At 44.4% G+C, this 19,969-nt stretch overlaps 1 protein-coding gene across 6 annotated transcripts in view; it reads right to left on the minus strand.

Annotated features, from left to right (window-relative positions):
* Positions 1 to 19,969, minus strand: part of LOC146821982 (uncharacterized) — a 441,926-nt gene that overhangs the window by 32,821 nt on the left and 389,136 nt on the right. For all 6 annotated transcript variants that reach the window (XM_085613073.1, XM_085613071.1, XM_085613070.1 and 3 more), the window contains one exon: positions 3,411 to 4,231. In XM_085613073.1, the coding sequence (XP_085469199.1) occupies positions 3,411 to 4,231 (821 nt within the window). The remainder of the gene's footprint in view (positions 1 to 3,410; positions 4,232 to 19,969) is intronic.

Below are 19,969 nucleotides of genomic sequence, written 5' to 3' on the forward strand. Positions count from 1 at the left end.
GAGAGATCAGGGCATAATTTTGGCTTGTGGGTAGGCTTACGCCCTAGTACAGACATAAAGGAAGTTGGCCCTCAAGGATGAGAAATCGCTATTGTAGTCGCTTGTCAGAATAAAGATTCCTAAGCGTTTTGGTAGGCTGTCCGGGCAGGTTTAACCCCCAGGCTGTCTCCAGACAAAGTTACTGTTCACATCACCCCTGATAGAAACTTTTTCTGGCATTTATGTTTCTAAAGCCATAAATCTAGAAGGGGGACAAGCTGAATGCTCAGAATGGGAGAGCCTCTCCTTTGCTGAAGAAGTTCTCGAAGCCATACATCATGGCCCCTCAAAGAAGGCTCCAGGCTCAGATGGGGGTCCCCTTGGATTTATTCAAAGACGACCCCAAGTATTGGTTTCACGTTCTCACTAGTGTTCTTAATTCAGTCTGCTGGGTCGGGGCTCCGCCTTCTAAGCGTGTCCATAGTTGCACCTATTTTCAAAAAAGGAAATTCCCATGACCCAAGGTGTTACCCCCCAAATACCCCTACTCGACTCCACCACTCCAGTAGTTGGCAGAGTCATTTTGGAAAGACTTTTTTCCTGGTTAAGCAAGAGCAATATTCTTTCTCAGGTGCAATATGGTTGTAGGAAGGGTCTTGGGACAATTGAACAGTATCTTAATTTACTTCTTCGGGTGGCCAAATATAAACATGTAAATGGCACTTCTATCCATCTCATTAATGGACCTATCAAGTGCCTTTGATTGTGTAAACAATCCAAATTATAGGATATTTTTTGTCCATGGGCCTCGAAGTGGATGTGGTCTACTTCCTAAGACTCCTTCACCAGGATCTTTTGCCCTTAGTCAGATTTGAGGAAAATGGTGGGTGTACTTCATATTTTAAAGTCAACCGTGGAGTATGCCAAGGTTGCGTACTTGTCCCCATTCTCTTTTACTCTATATGAACGACTTGGAAAGAACCCTTGTGTTGCTTGGGCAGACATAGCACATGTTGATAAAAAAAGCTGTGCCCGCCCTGTCATAGGCGAACAATGTCGTACTTTTGGCCAGGAGGCAAATGACCTAAAGAAGCTGATTTCTAGCTTTGTGGCGCTCTTGAAGGTGCTCGATTTGGAAACCAACTTCTCGAAAACATTTATAATGGTGTGTGGCCCAAGAATACCAAAACTTGTACCTTATGTATAGGAAGAAGAAAATTGGACAGTGTGAGCTCCTTCCCATATTTTTTTTGCTGTAAATCTTTTTATTGTTTTCAGACAACAAAACATGAACAGGTCACACAAGACCGGTTTCTTTCATGCAGTGCATCTAGGGTGGCGCAGCACCGGAAACTTATGAAGACAGCCCAGAGACCAAGCTAGTAGCCCGAGCCGGCCTACAACCTATGTGACGTCCCCACTGTCCAGGCCGGATAGGCGGGCCCGCGGCGGCTCAACTATATATCCTCGGTATGCGTTCCAAAGCGACCACACCTCCTCCCATTTCCTGGGACACCCTTGTGCCATGTATACCGTCTTTTCCTGTAGCATACACCAGTCCATATCGTTCTGCCAGTCCCTCAATTTCGGCGGGGTCGATGCCCCCCATAGACGGGCTATATTTCTTTTGGCAACCATTTGTCCCAGTGTGACCCATAGTCTCCCCCGTTGGGGCAAGTCCGTGGGTTCCCAAATGTTCAGCAAACATCTCTTAGCCTCCGTGCGTATCTCAGTTTCCCACACCTCCCCCATACAGGACACCACTCGCCTCCAGTACCGCTGCACCCCTGGGCACTCCCATAAAATATGAAAGAAGGACCCTCTCTCTCCACACCCCCGACGGCACAATCCCTCCCCTCCCCTACCCATCGCCTGGAGCCTGGTGCAGGAGACATACACTCTATGCAAAATTTTTAGCTGCACCAGTCGGAGTCTAGCTGATATCGCTACTTCCCTAGGAGACCCCAGAGCGATAATCCACTCCTCATCGTCAATCTCCAGCCCGTCTGCCACCCATTTCGCTTTCAGGGAGTCTAGAGAGTCAGGGGGGTTGTTAATCAGTTTTTTGTATGTGAGGGAAATGGCATGTTCCGGCATGAGGCCGTCCAACAGCCTATCCTCAAGCGGGGAGGCCTGCGGAAGTCGGGTCCCCGGTGGGATGTTAGCTCGAAGGGAGTGACGGACCTGTAGGTACCTGAAATATTCTGTACGCGCCATGTCATAGGTGTCCTGGAGGTAGGCAAAGGATCTGACCCCCTCCGGCCCCCAAAGGTCCCCCACCCGGGAGATCCCGATGAGGTCCCAGTTACGGAACCCCTTCGTATGCCTCAGACTGCCTAATCTCTCTGAGGCCCACAGGGGGGTGGCCAGTGTAAGTGTGTTAGCCCACCCCAGCGCCCGGTGCGCGGTGTGCCATATTTGGACTGAGTGCTTCGTTGGCCCCGTGAGGTGGAGCTTGCCCGGTCTAGAGTATAACGCAACGTCATAGTTTCCCCCCGGGAGCAACCATCTGTCCATCCCGTAACCCGGGTCGTTGCCGTCGCAGTATGCCCCCTGGTTTATTGCCGATAGGTGGGCGGCCCAGTAATACTTGCGGATATCCGGAAGAGCGATCCCCCCATCATACCACCCCAGGGTGAGCTTCCGCAGCGCTATTCTGGGTACTCCCGACCATAGGAGGGCCCTCTGCGCCGCCTCCACCGCCGCAAAATATGAGGTAGGCACCAGATCCGGATGGTTTTAGAGCGCATACAGAAACCTAGGGAGGGCCATCATTTTAAAGAGGGCCGCGCGTCCCAGCAGCGACAGTGGCAGCCGTTGCCACGAGGCTGAGTCACGCTGGAACCGCTGCAGCGGCGGCATGAGGTTCCTGTCAAACCGGAGGGCTGTATCCAGCGTGACAAACACTCCGAGGTATCTAAAGCCCTCCTCCGCGATTGCTAGCGGACAGGTGTCAGGCAGCCTGGGGGGGGCTCCTTCCCATATTTGGTCTGGATTTTTACAATGCCTGTACCTGGTCCCCATGTCTTAAAATACAGGTTGACTCGTTTCTTGTGTGCTGTGGCAACCACTTTTCCTTTGCTACCCGCATTGGTAAAAAACCTGTTTTTTATAGTTTTTTGCTCCTGGTGACAAACGTATCATTATATACATATTGGCTAAATTGTTTTGAAAAGATATCATACTGCGGTATATTTTTAACAGATTTTAGCTAAATATTTTGGCATTGTTTTACATTTTTCTCTTGCTAAATGTACAATTTAATAGTGTCTGTTTAACCGTGTGTATTTTGAATATGCCTATCTTTTAGAATCTACCTTGCCTTGATTTAGTAAAGATTATTAATTGATTGATTTAACTCAAATATACCATAATATAAAAGATGCAGTATTGATTTTTCCCTATGACGATTCAACAAGAGAGCAAATTACCTGACTCAGAGTGGACAGATCCTCTTCGATATCAAACCGCTTTACTGGCACAGGCGGTGGTACATCGTCTTCAACTTTTAAGAGATCTCCCAAGGGTGACGATGGTAAAGAAACATGGTTCTTAGCATTCTTCTTTACCTTACTATATAGACCTTTCAGTGTCGGGTCTTGAGCAGCTGTGCTATCTTCAGTGTCAGATGCATGGGCTAAGTGAAATCGCCATGATAATGGTGCTGGGATGGAAGTTAAATTTTCGTCATGAGGCTCCTCTCCGACGGAAGCCGTGGTCTGTGGTGAGCTTTCCTGCGTACCAGCAGAGTCAACAGTTGGCACAATGATTGGCTGATCTTCTCGGGTAGCAATACTTTCATTTTTCAAATCAGTGTATACATTTTCAAGGGGTTGGTCGAAAAGAGTCAGAGGCGGGGCATCCGGCCATTCTTCGTCATCACCAATCCAACTTTCATGCATTGGGCCTACTCGCTGAGAGAGTCCACCACCCACTGGAGGTCCAGCTTCCACGGCGGCTTTCCCGACGTGCACCTCCTCGTACGTTGGTGGCTCTGGAGGTTGAACTGTGGGTCTCTGCATCGGCACCCCTGAGTTTCGCTCACTGTCGGGTTGATTGAACATGGTGTGGGGAATGCTTGGAAGCCTCCTGTGCTTGAGGGATTCTTGGGGTCCCTGCAAGGTTTTATTTTGGGACGCTCGCCTTGAATCGGGAGACCTGCGTGATGTCTGCAGATCCACGGGGAGGTCAGTCCCACTCATTTCTACTTGTGGCTTTAATTGTTCCACTGGTTCAGAAGCTGAAAAGGCTCCTAAAACAAGAAAAGAAAAACTGTAATTGTGCATGAAAAAATGTGATCAAATTTGTTGCTTCTTTATCCTCTTCAACTTAAATCAATGCTGTAAGAACGGTTTTGACTGCAGCTTACAAAATTCATACAAAACAGCTGATGCTTTATTTTTGCATTTTAAGACGTCATTGAAAGATTTTATACTCACGTGAGACTCATTTCTGAGATGTCTTCCCAATTACTAGACTTTACTTTTAAGCAGAACGTACGCCACTTACATGAAACACTAAATAATTTTATTGCAAGAAGTGTTCTTTGAAACAGAGCTTCAATATCTCCATATAAGGATCCTTTATGTTTTTAGAGGCACTTTGGGGGTAGGGCGAGTACTCAAGCAATCGAAAACTGCCCTGGTGAACCCTCTGTTCCTTGTTGCCCTCTGCTGATCTAGATAATGGGCTAGCTGCCTCCATCCCATTCAATCTAACCCTAGTAACAGCCTTTTCCCAACTCACCTCTGATCCCACCTGCTGGCGCCGCCTCGGGCTGGCGTACCAAAGCACGCCCTAATTGATCTATCCCGACATATTTGGAGTATTCATGTTTAAGACTTGCAGAGTTTCCTGCTGCACGCCTGTTGTTCAATGTACTGTTTGCCCCCTCCCTGGTGCTCACAGGTCTATGAGAATACTCATAAGTCCCACGCCCCCTTTAACCGGTTTCCTGAAACTAGTGATTAAGACATAAGCATCCGCATAGCTGTGTGTACTCATAATATCAGCCTCTGGGGTTTTATTCCCTCATCCACTATTCAGGATCTAGCAACCCTCATACTACTGACTGATCTTCATTCACTCTGGAACCCAAAACTAATCCATGCCTTCCTTTCCATCTTCATTCACTTAGAGATATGCTCTGCTCTGAGATCTTTGCACAGTGTACTCTTGCATTAATCTAGGAAGCTGAGATCCAGTTTCTGTTTTAGTCTCTCAAGCCCAGGTCTCGTAGCTCCTCGATGAGTGTGCACATGCCACGCTAAATAGCCTGCGCCTGCACTTCTAGCCCAACTGGGCATTTCAATGTGAAACGTCATATCCAGCACACACACCTCATCATACACCAGGCCAAGTGTTCCCAAAATATCCGTAAAGGTGCCTACTGGCTTGGTCCCAACACTTATGCTTGACATGTTCTTTCTGCCCATGGGCGGATGTCCCAATTCGATCCTGCTCTTTTGCTGTGTCCATCCTTCCTTCAGTCGTTCAGCCTGCTCTCCTGATCCACTTACCATCTTTGTAACTGTAGGGATATACTGCAACTGCTGTCTCATATCCTCTACTGAGACCTCTACTATCATCTCTTGCACCTCTCTTCCCTCCCTCAGGGGCTATGCCCTGGCAATAGCTGTCATACCTCTTATACCCTTTGTAATAGCATCCTTCCTTAATGCCCTAAATCTCTATTTTGTCCTGCTTGCCATTTCCTGTCTACTGCCCTTCCACTGACACCTGTGCCCTACCCACCTATGCGGCTCTCAAGGCAGCCCTTATGCCGGAGTCACAGTGACGCCCCACTCTTTCGAACCTTTAGCTCTCTCCACATCACCTCTTCCTGTTTCATGGTCTTGCCCATCATCCTCTCCACCACTGCCCCTGAGTTCCTAGGGAGCCCAATGAATCTTTTTAGCTACTCCCCCCTCTTAGGGTGGAGTGCATGTCAACGCTGCCCCCCTACAATACCCTCTTTCGCCGCCCTGCCTTGCATTGCAGGACTGACTGCCCGCCAGTTCCACGAGCTGCCAGGTCTCTCACAGAACCTCCATTGCCTCCACACTACAATGGAGCTCTGCCATCAGCCATCCCTACCTCCCACGTCACTTGGTGGCTTTCCCTTGAAGCACAGATGTAGGTCAGAGCTTGTCCTCCTGTCCTGTCCCCAAGCAGGACAGAAGGGTTGTCCCCTCCCCACTCAGGCTCCCTTTGGAAGAGCAGCATACACACCTGGATCCCTCAGGATGATTCTTTGACATATGGTGTCTGTATGGAAACTGGGCTTGATGTTCTTAGGAAGAGGCATCACCTCACCAAAATTATATGTGTAAAGGAAGTGACGCCACATGCACTACGATTTCAATGGCTTCAACAATTGTGACATCATAGGGCTTTAGATACCAACTTAGCGGCCTGTTTGAGTTGTAACGGGAGGTGTAAAGAAGTATATTAATTTAGGTTTTACTCGAGGATCTCTCACATTACTGATGTGTAGCATAACCAGACACAGTAAATTACTCAACTGATTGGGGGCATATGTAGGTCAGTCGTCCAATAGTTTGATCCAGCTGGCTCATGCTGAAGGGCTGATGTCTGACATGGGGAACAAAAAGGCACCATCAAAAATGGTTCTATCAACAGTTCTTGCTGTCACAAGCACATAGGAGTAGCTCTTGGTACCCAGTCTGTTTGTTTGCATTGAGGTACTTGCAGTCTTGTTTATTCCACTGTAAATTCAGGTCGGCAGGAGCCAGACTGCAAAGAAAAAACTAGAAATGGATGAGCTACTCACGTGTGAAACTGGAGGACTTGAGAGCTCTGCACCTTGGAGGTGCACAGTAAGCATGCACATGGCTAATTGTGATTAAAACTCAGACGTCAAGATGCAAACTAACACAAACATCGCAACTGCTAGCGAGTAAACAGACCCCTTGCAAGGCTACTGGCATTATATGATAAATGTCTGGAGAAAATACAGACAGACCTCAAACTCCATTCAGGACTCTTTGCAGCACATTCTGGCTTCAGATCCAACATGGGACAAAACCCACCCATTATGGCTTTGGAAGGAAGCCCCCCTCATGGGGGATGCTTGCTTGAGATGCAGGACCTCATCGGGGTGTTGGACACCGTGGACCTTTCCATCTTTTGGAGAGGTGGGACACATGTCGCCTCTAGTCTCACAGTGTCACACTACGATGTCGTGGTTAAGAGCCATGCTGCTTCATAGATGCGTCGTGGAGTGAAGGATTTTTAAAGTGTTTTATAGAGCACACAAGAGTCCTGGAAAGGAAGCACCAGTCCAGGATACGTTCCACAGCAGATGTTGTTTTCATTTAATCAAACATACATTCATTTCTACTAACATTGTGGTCCCAGAGCTTCTGAACATAATTTAGTTACTTCAATATGAACAAGTAAATACACTGATTCCCTCTCGACCCAGTCATCTTTCTCATAAAGGTCCCTCTGGACCATAGAGCTTTCCTAACTTTTGCTCCATTGCTTAGAATCCCATTTAAAAGTATTTTCACCTCTGTGTGTGCAAGCAGAGGTTCATTGACTAGAAAAGCACAATACAGGTAAGCTACCCTCACATCGCTACAGTAAGAGTACAGCTGCATGACGATTTTAATCGGCTCTTACCAGAGCTATTGTCACCTCTGACACAGCTCAAGACCTTGCCTCAAACCAAGACCTTGCCTCAAACCAAGACTAATAACTATATGGTGCAAGCGAAAGACTACACGTGGCAGTACGCATCTAGGTGTAGAGAGTCACTGTACAGTGCCGGAGACAGTTGTGCGCCAGTGTATGGTGAAAGAGGCAAACCATGTGCTTCAGTACATAGCATTGTGTGAGTCGATTCTCCGCTCACTTTGGGAGATAACCCACATGCTGCACTGCACAGCAGTGTCTGGTGATGAATGTACACTGCCAGATCCAGGCCGCACACTATTGTAGTGTAGTTCGTATTTCCCTTATAGGTTCTACGAATTGGGATAATATACACTATAATTTTTGCATAGGACTGAGGTCAGTATGCTCCTATTGAGTATATTAAACGTAATTACTTTGTGTGCCAGCTAACTCAGAGGTCACTAGAAACTTCTCAAATAAACAAGAAGGGATTAGTTTCTGACAACCGCATAAACATGACAACTTTGTTTCCCTTAGAATCGGAACGTGTCTCAGAATCGTGGAAACAATAGATAACAGTTTCACTCAGGCAATTGTGCATGCTTAGTTTCTCCAGAGTTACACAGAAATAGATAGACGGGCGTTTCAATAAAAGGGTTTATTGAACAGTTTTGTTTCTCATGTAAGAGATATGAGCTGTTACAATCAGACAGTAAGCAAGATATAATACGCACAGCGTAATCAGTACAAAGAAATAATACTGATATAGCATTGTCTTTTAGCTAGAACATATATTCACATACTCTAACACCCCGCGAAGGGAGTCAGATCACTGGAAGCTGGATTCTCTGCAAGCAGGGATGACAGCGTCTGGTCAGTGCGTCAGGCCGGGATGTGGTCTCTTCCGAACTTGCCGTGGCGAACCGTGCAGTCAAATCTTGCCGAGCCGTGCCGTGGTTTGCCAAGGTAAGGGAAGGTATATTTATACCTGGAAGGTGTTTAGGAATGCTAGCATTGATGTAAAGTCGAGCAGAGGAAAACATCATGGATGAACCCCTAAGGAATAGTAGTTCATGCATAATAGATTAGTTCTTGAAGAAATCAATAATCCTAGCTAGGGAAAGTCCCGACGCTTAAGGGTCTGGTTTCTAAGAACTTGTTGTGATGTGGGATGGACGAATGTAGGTTACCATGCCTGTATTTGGTTTGCATGGCTAATGCCTAAATAAGGACTGGGATTCTATTCCTAAATAAGGGCAATGCGAATTGTGCCTATATAAGGACATGATTCAGGGGAACCTATGTACGGGCATCTAAATCGAAACACAACACCCACTCCATTTTAAGAATGATTGATATTGCTAAATGCTAAACATGCTAAACACATAAAATCGAGTATCACATGTTCACTAAAAACATTTGTAAAAGCATATTTTAAAATGAGTTCATATTAAAATTTTTCAGCTAAACAAGAATGGAAAAAGTGCTGTACATATCTAAAGCAATGTTTCATCCTAAGCATATGTGTACAGTTGATGCTTAACGAATGAACATACATGTATACATACGATGAAATGGTTAGTAATTACAGAAGAAAAAAGTTCAAAGCCATTTCATATCATGGTACATAAATGCGAAGAGAGGTGACGTGTCCCTATAAGTGTTTCAAAGAAGTCTGTTCTTTATGAATAGTTCTACTGTAAGCAGAGTTTTCAGCCAAAAAAGAAAAAGTCTATATTCACAAAAGTGATCGTAGCCAAATTTTGTCTTTTGTTTCGAGTAAAAAAAAAAGTAAAAATAAATGAAGGCCGAATTCATAGATTATATGGTACACTGTGAGCCAAATCAAAAGTTATTTGAAGATGCTGGAGAAAACATGAAATCCTCTAATCCTGTAGACAAAATATTGTCTACCGTTGTCGGTGACAGGTCGATTACCTTGTTTAGAAGACTAACTGCACATAGATGTGATGCGTCGACAGTAGCTGTGTTCGCTGCCGTAGTTACCTGTGTGCCTGTTGAACCATCTTGTACCTCAGCAGTAGCATGTTGCGTCTGTGACATCTCAATGAATGCCGTCATCAGGATTGGTAGCCTCTGGGGACAACACAGAGCATGGGCTGTTATCGGGTCCGGCAGAGCATCGATATTCGTTGGCATGACTGATGGGAGTGTTAGACAGATGTCTAGCACGCATTCTTCACTGCAAAGCAGGCAGCGTAGAACAGGTAAGATGCAATCTTGCCAGATTGGTCTGAATGACAAAAACCATGTGGTATTTAGTTCTCATAGACGAGGTAAACCCAAAAGTTGTACTATGCGTTGACGACACTTCCTTTCCAGGAGAGCATTCTCCAAGGTGCTGGGAGTGACGCTGGTGGATTGGCTTGCCATAGCGCAGCAGTAGGAATAAAAATAGGATTCCTGCAACGATTGCTAGAATTAGCAGCAGACCACCAAACACCGAGTGCATAAAGTTTGGAATGATTCTGAGGACTGCCTGAAAAGGTGTTAACAGTCCCAAACATACGGTCTTAAAAACATGCACAATACCGCTTGTATCAGACATATTTAAGATACGTCCCAGCATTTCTGTGATATGTGTGGGCAATTTGTCCTTAACAGAGCCTGTATCTCAGCCGAAGTCCTTGCGATTTGTAGATCACAGGTTTCTTTGGCCAAGGTCAAAGGCACGGTTTGTTGTAAAAGAATGGCTTTTATTCAGCTTAAAGTATCAATTCATATAGAAGAGATGTTCAGTGAAGGCCATAAAGGCGACTCCCTGACTGTGTCTATTTGGGGGAGCAAGACTTGCATACAGCAACATGCCACAACAGCTCTGATCATTCAACATGAGGTAACTCCCATTTGAAAGTTGTTTAAACATTGGATTAATCACAGCGGCCGGTGAACCTTGCAGGTGGCAGAATAAATTTGCAGTGGAACCGCTACAGGCCCCGTGTAAACTAATATCCCAACATATGAGTGCATTTTCACAGTGTGTACCGCTAATAAACACTTCACGCCCCCCACTCCAGCATATGTGTGTGTAAGGTAAATCCTAGGATGTCCTGATGTATTCTTTACCCAACCTTTCATATTTGCCTACTGGCATGTGTTTGAGGCAATACTGAAAATGGAAAGTTGTACCAGGCAGAGTTATTTTGCCATGTATGATCCATTCTGTAGCTGGTTTTTCTGCTACCGTACATGGCAATTATTCCAGTTTTTCAATGCACAGCACTGTATACTTTGCTCCCCTTTGTGCCAGTTCGATCTGTTTCTCAGTGAGCTTGTAATCAGAAAACAGAGAAGACGTGTTAATGAAATGCCAAGGCACATAGCCTGCACGCAAGTTTTGTAGCGTCCAGCCTAATAACAGAATAGAACGTAATTGAGACTGGCCTTGACGCAGCAGGACCAAATCTTGTTCCACAATGTCAATAGCAGAGGATACAATGTTGCCCAATGAATATATCCTGGATGACAGAGTCGTTAACCCATTGTCAACCACAGCGAGAAATTTCTCTAAATTAATACGATCAATTTCTCGTATTCTTTCTGCGGCGTCTGCTTGTGTCACTTTCCATATTTCATTATAAGCAGCATAGATGCCGGCATATATGAAACGTTTTTGACGCGGCTTTCTTGGACCTAGCAAGAATTCCCTAAGGTTTGTGTCATCCTCAAGTAAAGATAAGTGTTGTTTCACATCCTCTAGTGTAGATGTATGTAGCCAACCAAGGCATAATCTTCCTACACTGTATGTTTTTACTACCCCTGGATGCTGTCTTTGAACATAGTGTGGGTCTGGCCTATGGATTGTTCGACCTTGTATCTTGTTCAGGACTCTTTCTTGACAGATGTTTGTGTCTATGGGCCAGAGCGACCATTTTTTCTATTCAGGATCTGATCTGTTGTTTTGTAAAATAGTATGTACGTCGACCACCCCCTGTGTAGTGTTATTATTTGCAGGTGTAGGTATGGACGGTGTGTTCATGTCTTTGATCTTGGCTAACCCAAAGCAAGACGTTTGTTGGACAGTGTCGTTCAAAAACATTATCTGCTGTGGGATGATGCAGGCTCTAAACAAAGCTTCTATCCCCTGCACTTGCCAATCTTTTGTACCCCAGACAGATTTTGTGTCAATTGTGTCTTTCCAAAAGTCTAAACCCTGTCTAGACGGTTGGTCAATAATGGCTGCAGAATAAATCTGTTTTGTATTAGTTAACACATTTTTCATTCCTGTTTTGTTCACATTTTTAAAGTAAAACATTTCTGGATTGGATGTATTGTACCCTGAAAAATATGGAAAGTTCATTGCAAAGGTTTTTGAGCTACCCCTCGGTAGAGTAGGACAATGTTCCCATTGGTTATACATAAATACATTTCTAGGTGTTGCAGATTTATGCAAGAAATGATGACCATAGTGGTTGTAACAAAAAAGCTGTTCATAGTCTGTTGAACCCTCTAAGTATTCATGGTTAGAGAACGCAGCCGACCTTTCTAGATCAGACATCATGTTATTAACAGTCTCAAAGTCTCAATCATCAGAATAGGTACTGGAGGTTATAAAGTCACTTAATGAAATTTTAAATAAGTGTGGAATCTTCAAAAGTTCCGACGGACCGAATATATCATAATCCGTTTTGACCCAAACTATACATCTTGTATAGGAACAGCTGTGATGTTTACTGCTGACAAGTCTCTTGCTTCACGATGGGCTGATTTGTGTGGTTTCAAAAGTAAGTTCACTTTTTTACTTCCTGTGTCCAAATGAATACATCTTCCATTTATCAGCAAGCTCAGAGTCATTACTAAAGCTAGCCAAAGCAGAAAGAAAAATATTCCAGAAATAATTCATAGTTCAATCCACGGTGAAACCAGATAAGTCTTTTTCAGGTGATGAAAAAAAATCTTGTACTTGTTCTTTGAAAGTTCTTTTGGCTGGCGTCGTTTCAGGTTCACTTGGATCCTCAGAAAACGTATCAAAGTTAATGAAATAGCCAGAGGCAGTTCTGATAATGGTTGAAATTGCATCAGGATTTGTAGAAATTGCTGGAACCAGTGGATCACTTGTTACGTTGGTGTAGACAGGTTTATCAGGACGAACTGTTATTTGGGATTCAAGAGGAACGAGTTCCATAGCATTATTGCTTGGTCCTTCATTTCTTAATGTTGGATTCTCAATGGTGATGAGTTTGAACCTCTTGGATAGTAGCTAGAGGAGTGCGTCTGCTACTTGGTCGGAGTCCACATGGCCTACTGTTTAGTATCGGCCACATAGTGTGGTTTGATGAGGTCGATTAACACAAATCTTTTCTCCTTTTTTCCAGCAAGGGGCGGCAGAAGTACTGTTCTTGTTCCGTGTATGGCTAGGACATACTGGTTGTCTGTAAGAAGGCCCAAATTCCTTCTTGTCCGCGTTCTTCTCTCTGACTAGATCCCTGACCTTTGGGATCCAGACAGGCCTTGCTGGGACGGCTGGATTTTCCCCAGGGGTGGTTGGCTTCAGGAACACGTTGCTTTGTTTCGATCTTAGTTCATTTAAGTCCTGTAAAACACCCAAACGATCTTTGATATCAAATGGTTTATTTTCCACCACTGTGCCTTTACATTCAAGACCAGGAACCCACATTCTTGTCCCAAATAGGACCTCATATGGAGTGACCCCCCCTGGAGAACTTCTTGGCAAATTGTTTAATGAGCGTTGGACCCCATTAAGATGTTTAACCCACCCATCACCCGAACCTAATACCCTAGCTGTTATAGACCGCTTTATGTCCGGGTTTTTCCTTTCCACAACCGAATTTCCCTCAGGAAGGAATGGAGAGGAGTACCGCAATTCAACGCCCAAACTGGCCATGGCTTCTTTGTAAGCCCGAGAGCTAAACGCAGGGCCCTGGTCAGAATGTAGCGTGCCTATTGCGTATGTGCCAATAAAGACTCGCAAATCTTTTACAACAGTTTGAGCGTCAGTCGAGCGCTGAAGCCACATCCATAGGAACCTTGAGCACGAATCTACTGTGACCATGATATATTTTTAGTTACCATCCCTTTGCAAGGGACGGCAGTGATCTAGGTAAACACAAGCTAATGGTTTATCTGAAATTAACAGGGGCGTCTGCGCAGGACGTTTCACTGTAGAGACTTTCATCTTCTGGCATATTTCACATTCTAAAACATAGTTCTTGGTCTGTTTCCTAATGCCAGGCCACCAATATCTCTGTTTTAATAACGATACTGTGGTGGAAACACCTGCATGGGCAGAGGCTATCCCTTCATGTGCTGCTAGGATTAGTCCTAATCTACGTTCCATGTTTGGAATTACCCTATCCCCCACTCCAGGTATTCGAGCAAACGGAACGTTGTTCGCATCAATTATATACGAGTATTTGAGTGGAAATTTTTTAGGTAACGCTGCACCACTGACTTTGCTTGAAGCATTGACAGCCAACAATATCTCACTGTTTATTTTCGTTTTTTAACGAGTGATCATAGCAACGGAAGCCGATTGCACAGCCCCCTTTGCGGCTTCGTCAGCCAATGAATTTCCTGGAACCTGAACGCCATCACATTGATGACTCAGCGTGTGTATCACATGAGTGTTTTGTAGTCCGTTTCACAACTGAACTACTTGTTCCCAAAGCGTTTTATGCTTGATTGTGCCACCTTTGCATCTTTAAAACCATTTTTAAGCCAATTCTGTAAATATTCATTATATGATTGAACACATTAAAAAGAAATCGCACACTATAAGTGTGAGGAATTCGCGATCCGTATTTTCAAGTGCCAATTTGAATGCTTGTAGTTCAGCTCGCTGAGCTGTACAATCTCCTTGAGATTGATTTTTAGTGACCATCGGTCGGAATTTACCATTGCGCATACGACCTTTAACAATCGCCCATGCTGCACTGTAAGCTTGCTTACTCTCCATAGCGGTTTGTGCTGATCCATCAGTATAAATTATAAATTCATACTGGTCAAGAGGGAGAATCTCAATAGGCAGAGGACATTCGTGTTCATACTGCAGGAATGCTTGTGTTTTTAAATTAGGATCAAAAACGTATTCAACATCTGTTGCAGCAAGAGAATTAACCCATTGTATCCATCTCGGATGTAAAGCTTTTGCATTCAGAATGCTCGCGTTTGTAACTGCCTCTAAGGCTGGTACCTGAGTCACGACAATAATGCGTTTCCCCTGAGCTACAGCTCTTTATTTTGCTACAGCGGTTTGAACTGCTGTCAGAATTTTTTCTGTAGAAGTGAAGCGCATTTCCCCTTGTGTATACAAATGTGATTTGTATGCAATTGGTACTTTTTCACCTTCATTAAAAGTTAAGTAGGTGAATGCGCATTGACCCGAAATTATTCGGATCACTAAGTTGCGTGTATTTACTAGGGGTGGGTGGCAAATTCCGTTCCGCTCGCAGAACTTGTGAAATTTCGGCATTTTGCATTCCGCGCGGAACACGAAAATGTCGAAACTTACGCAATCCGCGGTGAAACAGAATTCGGGGGCATGCATGAGGTAATTGAACGTCACCAGGAAGTGACCAGAAGGCTGCTTTCTCCTCATCTGCTGCTCTGATCGCCATCTGACCCTTTATAAACAAGAGGCAGAGGCATGTGAACTCGCATTGAAGCCCCGCCCATTTGGCCATGCCCTACACACACACTATAGGTATGCACCGGCATCTTCCCGCCACACACATACATGGTCACTGGAGACTACTCTTCTTGCCCTTTACGCAGCTGTAGTGTAGGAAAGCACTATACATCTACCCAACGAGGTCTGGCACGATGCTCCTGTCACAAAAGCGCCTTCCCCGTGTAGTTCTTGTGACCAAGAGGCTGCTTTCTCCTCATCTGCTGCTCTTTTCGGCCTGAGTCCTTTAGCTGGTTCGCAGTAACGAGTTACTGCATGCACTGTAGACACCGTCATATCCTTGAAAAGAAGCACACAGTTTCATTCTTCGGTGTTCTGTGGCATCCATGATGTTATACCGCACAAAAGCACTTCCTTACAGTAACACACCAGCACGTGTTTCATCTGCCCCCTAATTACAATCCTACTACAGTTTTGCAGTTTGTTGCTGCAAGCAGCGGTCATGAAAACCCACCGATATTGTCTAGAATTGTAGCCCTGCCAAATTTTACCACACAAAACAGTTGAGATAAAAACCACCCTGGTATTTTTCACTAAGGAAATGCTAAATTACGAGGCTGTGGCCCATCTGTCTTTGTTTAAATAAAAGTGTGATTGCAATACCTCGTACAGCCCTTTTCCGGCCAATGAAAAAGGATAAACGCCGTCCTGGCTGGATGGTAGCCGGAGAGTACTAGCTGACTCGGAGATTTATTGTTTAACATCGGGCATGTGAAGAACTCGCATTGAAGCCCCGCTCGTTTGGCCACGCCCCACACACACTAACGGTATGCACCGTCTGCCCGCCATTTCCCCACTATGATGGACAGCTCACTCTAGGGACCTCGGCGCCATTCGGCGCGGTGGCAAACTTACACACATACATGGTCACTGTTGACAACTCTTCTGGCCCTTTACGCAGCTGTAGTGTAGGGAAAAACTAAGCACTCTACATCTACCCGACGAAGTAGCACTTACTACGTTGTGATCTATGCAGGCTAATCTACTGGCTAATCAGTGATTAGCCAGTAGATTAGCCTGCATAGATTACAACAACAGGCACAGCAAAATCTCCGCGAGCACGCGAAATTCCGCGTGATCGCGGAGATTTCGTGCCGTTTCGCAGAAGTTTGCGGAAGGCACTTCCGCAAATTCCGCCCACCCTTAGTATTTACGCGCGTCTGTAAGTGATTTGTAGCTAACATGTCAACTTGTAGTGAACGCAGGATATTTGTGTGTTCCTGTGTCCAATTTTTGATTTTGAAATCAGGTTTGATTAATTCGTAGAGAGGTTTAACCCTTTCTGCGTGATTTAGAAAGTAAGTTCTTCCAAAATTCAGGAAACCTAGAATCTGCGTTTTTGGAGGTTGGAGTGGCACACACTGTTCTAAAAAGTTAGCTGCCAGGCTTTTGCCTTCACTTGAGAGCTCATGTCCTAGGAAAAGGACATTGAGATGGGCAATTCTAGATTTTTTAAAGTTGAATTTATAGCCCTCAGAGGCGAAGCCTAGTATAATGGTTTTCACACTGTTCAAGTGCCTATCCAAGTCATCGTCTGTCAGATAGATATCATCGACATGTGACAATGCCTCGTCATCATAAATTTGTAGTAACTCTGTTACTCTTGCTGAGAATAACCCCGGGCTGTTCTTGAACCCTTGTGGGAGTCGACAGAAGTGACGCTGGGTCCCCATTATTGAGAAACCTGTCAAGTACCTACTTTCAGGTGCTATGTTTTGACAAAAGAAACCATTTGAAATATCCAATGCGGTTTTATATTTTTTACGCACAATGTTATTCCTTAATGCTGTACTGTGTGCATTTGGCACAGCAAAAGTTTTAGAACAAGTGTTCAGGTGTCTGTAATCCAAAACTAGACAATATGTATTGTCTGGTTTGGAAACAGGAAACAAAGGATTGTTCATTGATGAGGTGCATGTTTCAATCACCCCCTGGTATTCAAGTTGATCTGAGATCTCCCCGACTTGTTTTTTAGCTTCTTGCTTAATTAGGTACTGCCTTTGTGCAGTAGGTTCACATTTTAAATGGATTTTATGGTGAGGCGAGTCCTCCTCCCATCCTACATGATTTTTGTATAATAAGGGGTCCTAGGCTACTGCCCATTTCCTGGCATAAGTATATTTTAAACTTATTGGAACATGGTTGGCGAAGGCTGGCATAAGGATGTCTTCGCCATGTGGGCACTCCCTGACAAATTTCGGTGGCCAGTCTTTTTCTGCTAGAAGTATGTCATAACCCCTTGAAAGTTTTTCCCAAAAGAGTGCTTTCACTTTTCTTGGTATGTCTCCCTCCATCCGGAGTGTTATTTCATATAAACTTTATGGAGAACTAACCCTGGTGTCTATAGTCTCAACTGTGATGTACTCAGTCAAGTCCACTATCTCCAGAAGTTCCTTCAGGTTCTGGCGAGCTATTGTTACTTCTGCTGCACTGTACAGCATTGTCTGAGCCCATTCGCCATTCTTGAGTTGTGTCCTCAGAATTCTCGGCATGTCTGATCTTCAGACCTGCTACCTTCTTCTTAGTGAATTGAGGTTTTGGTTTGTTTTTCTGAACGTGTTGATCGTCTCTGGACTTCACACGTTCTTCTTTGTGATCTGACCGTCCTCTTCTTTTGGATTTCCGTGAAGATGTCTGAAAGGTACGAGAGGAACGTGTATCAGTATCTTGATACTTCTCAGGTTTTTTCAAATTATCCCTATTCCTGAGGTTATACCTCCTTTCAGAGTGCTCCTTTTGAGAAGGCCTACCTCGGGATTGAGAATGTTTCGCTTTTGAATGGTGTTTGCTATTTTCCCACTTCTTTTTAGAAGATGTATGATTGTGTTTAATTAAGTTTTTTTCAGGACTTTCAGACAGTTGTGGTTTAACTGGTTTCCCACCTAAACTGTTTCTGCCTAATTCTTCATAGGATTTTTCTATTATTCTGGGTAGTTCTCGTTGATGTTCTGTTACATCAAATTCCCTTAATTTTTGGCGGATCGCCACTGATGCTGCCTCCCCTTTAATATTAGATAATATTATTGTTGAAACCTGGTCAAAGTTTTTTAGTAATTTCATACCTAAATTCAGAGCAGGCTCTGCCCCGTATTCATTTTGAATTTGTTTCAGGACATCAGGTATTATCGTAATAGACGGAACACCATGTGTTTTAGTATAGATGGCAGCAAAGATTGTGCCCCAAGTGGTGCAGTCTTCCAGGCGTGGTGTGATCCCCATTAATAGACAGATTGTTAGTATTCTGTGTTTCTCATGAGGGCTAGTATTAGGAAACACTGCTTCGATTTGAGTAATTTTTTAGCTATCCAGAATGGAATTTGTTCACGTTTTGTGGGCATTTTACACATGACTGCGTGTAAAGTCTGTAGAGTAATTTTTAGTGTATTCCCCTGGTGTGGGGTTTGATTTGGAATGATTAATGGTGGTTGGACTGTGAAAGTCTGCATGACATATTGGACTAATTGTCTGTAAATTTGTATTAACTCTTTGAGTTGAGTGAGTAATTCATTGTCTCACATTGCTTCAATGTCAGGATGAGGTGTGTAGCCGGCTAAAATCAGCCATGTTGCTCCTGGTCTACCTAGTGGACCGAGCCTGGTAATGTGATTGTTATGTTTTAGGGCACCTTTAAACCAGAGCGGATGCTCCTGGTATGTGAGTGGAATTTCAACATCCTCAAAGGGAATGTATTCCTCAGGTGGTTCATCTTCTTTGAAGAAGTGAAACACCTGTGTTACTGGATTTGATTCTGGGGATGTAATGCATGAATAGAATACCTCTGTCTGAAAAGATTCATGTGCCTCTATCACCAAAAACTGCTCTACCACCTCTTGGTGTCAGGCCGTGTTTTATAGGTTTCAGAGTGATGGCTCTCCTTAAATTTGGATGGATGTTTAGAACACCCTCATTGGTTACATTTAAACATGTAGTATTAAAACCTGTTGCGACTGGATCAGCCGCATCTACAATATCCCCGTTAGTAGACATTGTTTTTAAAAAAACACAGCGTGTGTGCGAGCAGCACTGCACTGCACAGCTACGGTCGGACCGAGCACCACAGTGATTGTACTGTGATTCTGGGCAAATCGCTTAATCTCCCCGTGCCCATTAAATAATGAATGTGTCCTTAATTGGTGGCATTCAGTTCCTGTTCGCACTATATCAAACTACAAAACAGATGGGAGGAGGGAAGAAACGCCATCACACGCTGTACTGTGTGATGGCTGACCAAAATGCTCTCTGAGTGAAATCGCCGGCAAGAGAGCTAAATACACAAAGGAGGGACTTTAGCAGAAATGCAACAATAGGAAACAAGCATTTCTGAATGCTGCAGCTGATAGCCAATAGCAATGGTTGGGTTTGCCAAAGCCACACAAAGAGATACAACAGGTAATCGCTGATGCTCGACCTAATAAAAAGCACTCCTCTAGATCACGGCAATTTCTCAAAGCCATACCTCTTCGTTAAAATAAATGAAATACATATTCCAAACTCTAAAACAAGATTGTTACAAAGCTACTTATTTATGATACCCAGCCTGGCCAACTGTGTAGCCACTGCGTTGAGATCCTTTCCTTAAGTGTCCTGGATGGGTTTCTCCCACCTTCGGATGTTTACTGGGTGAAAGAACGGGATCGTCTGACTGCCGTTGTCTCTGACACCATTTACCATGCCATGTGC

The sequence above is a fragment of the Triturus cristatus genome, chromosome 6, assembly GCF_964204655.1.
Source record: "Triturus cristatus chromosome 6, aTriCri1.1, whole genome shotgun sequence".
Taxonomy (NCBI): Eukaryota; Metazoa; Chordata; class Amphibia; order Caudata; family Salamandridae; genus Triturus; species Triturus cristatus.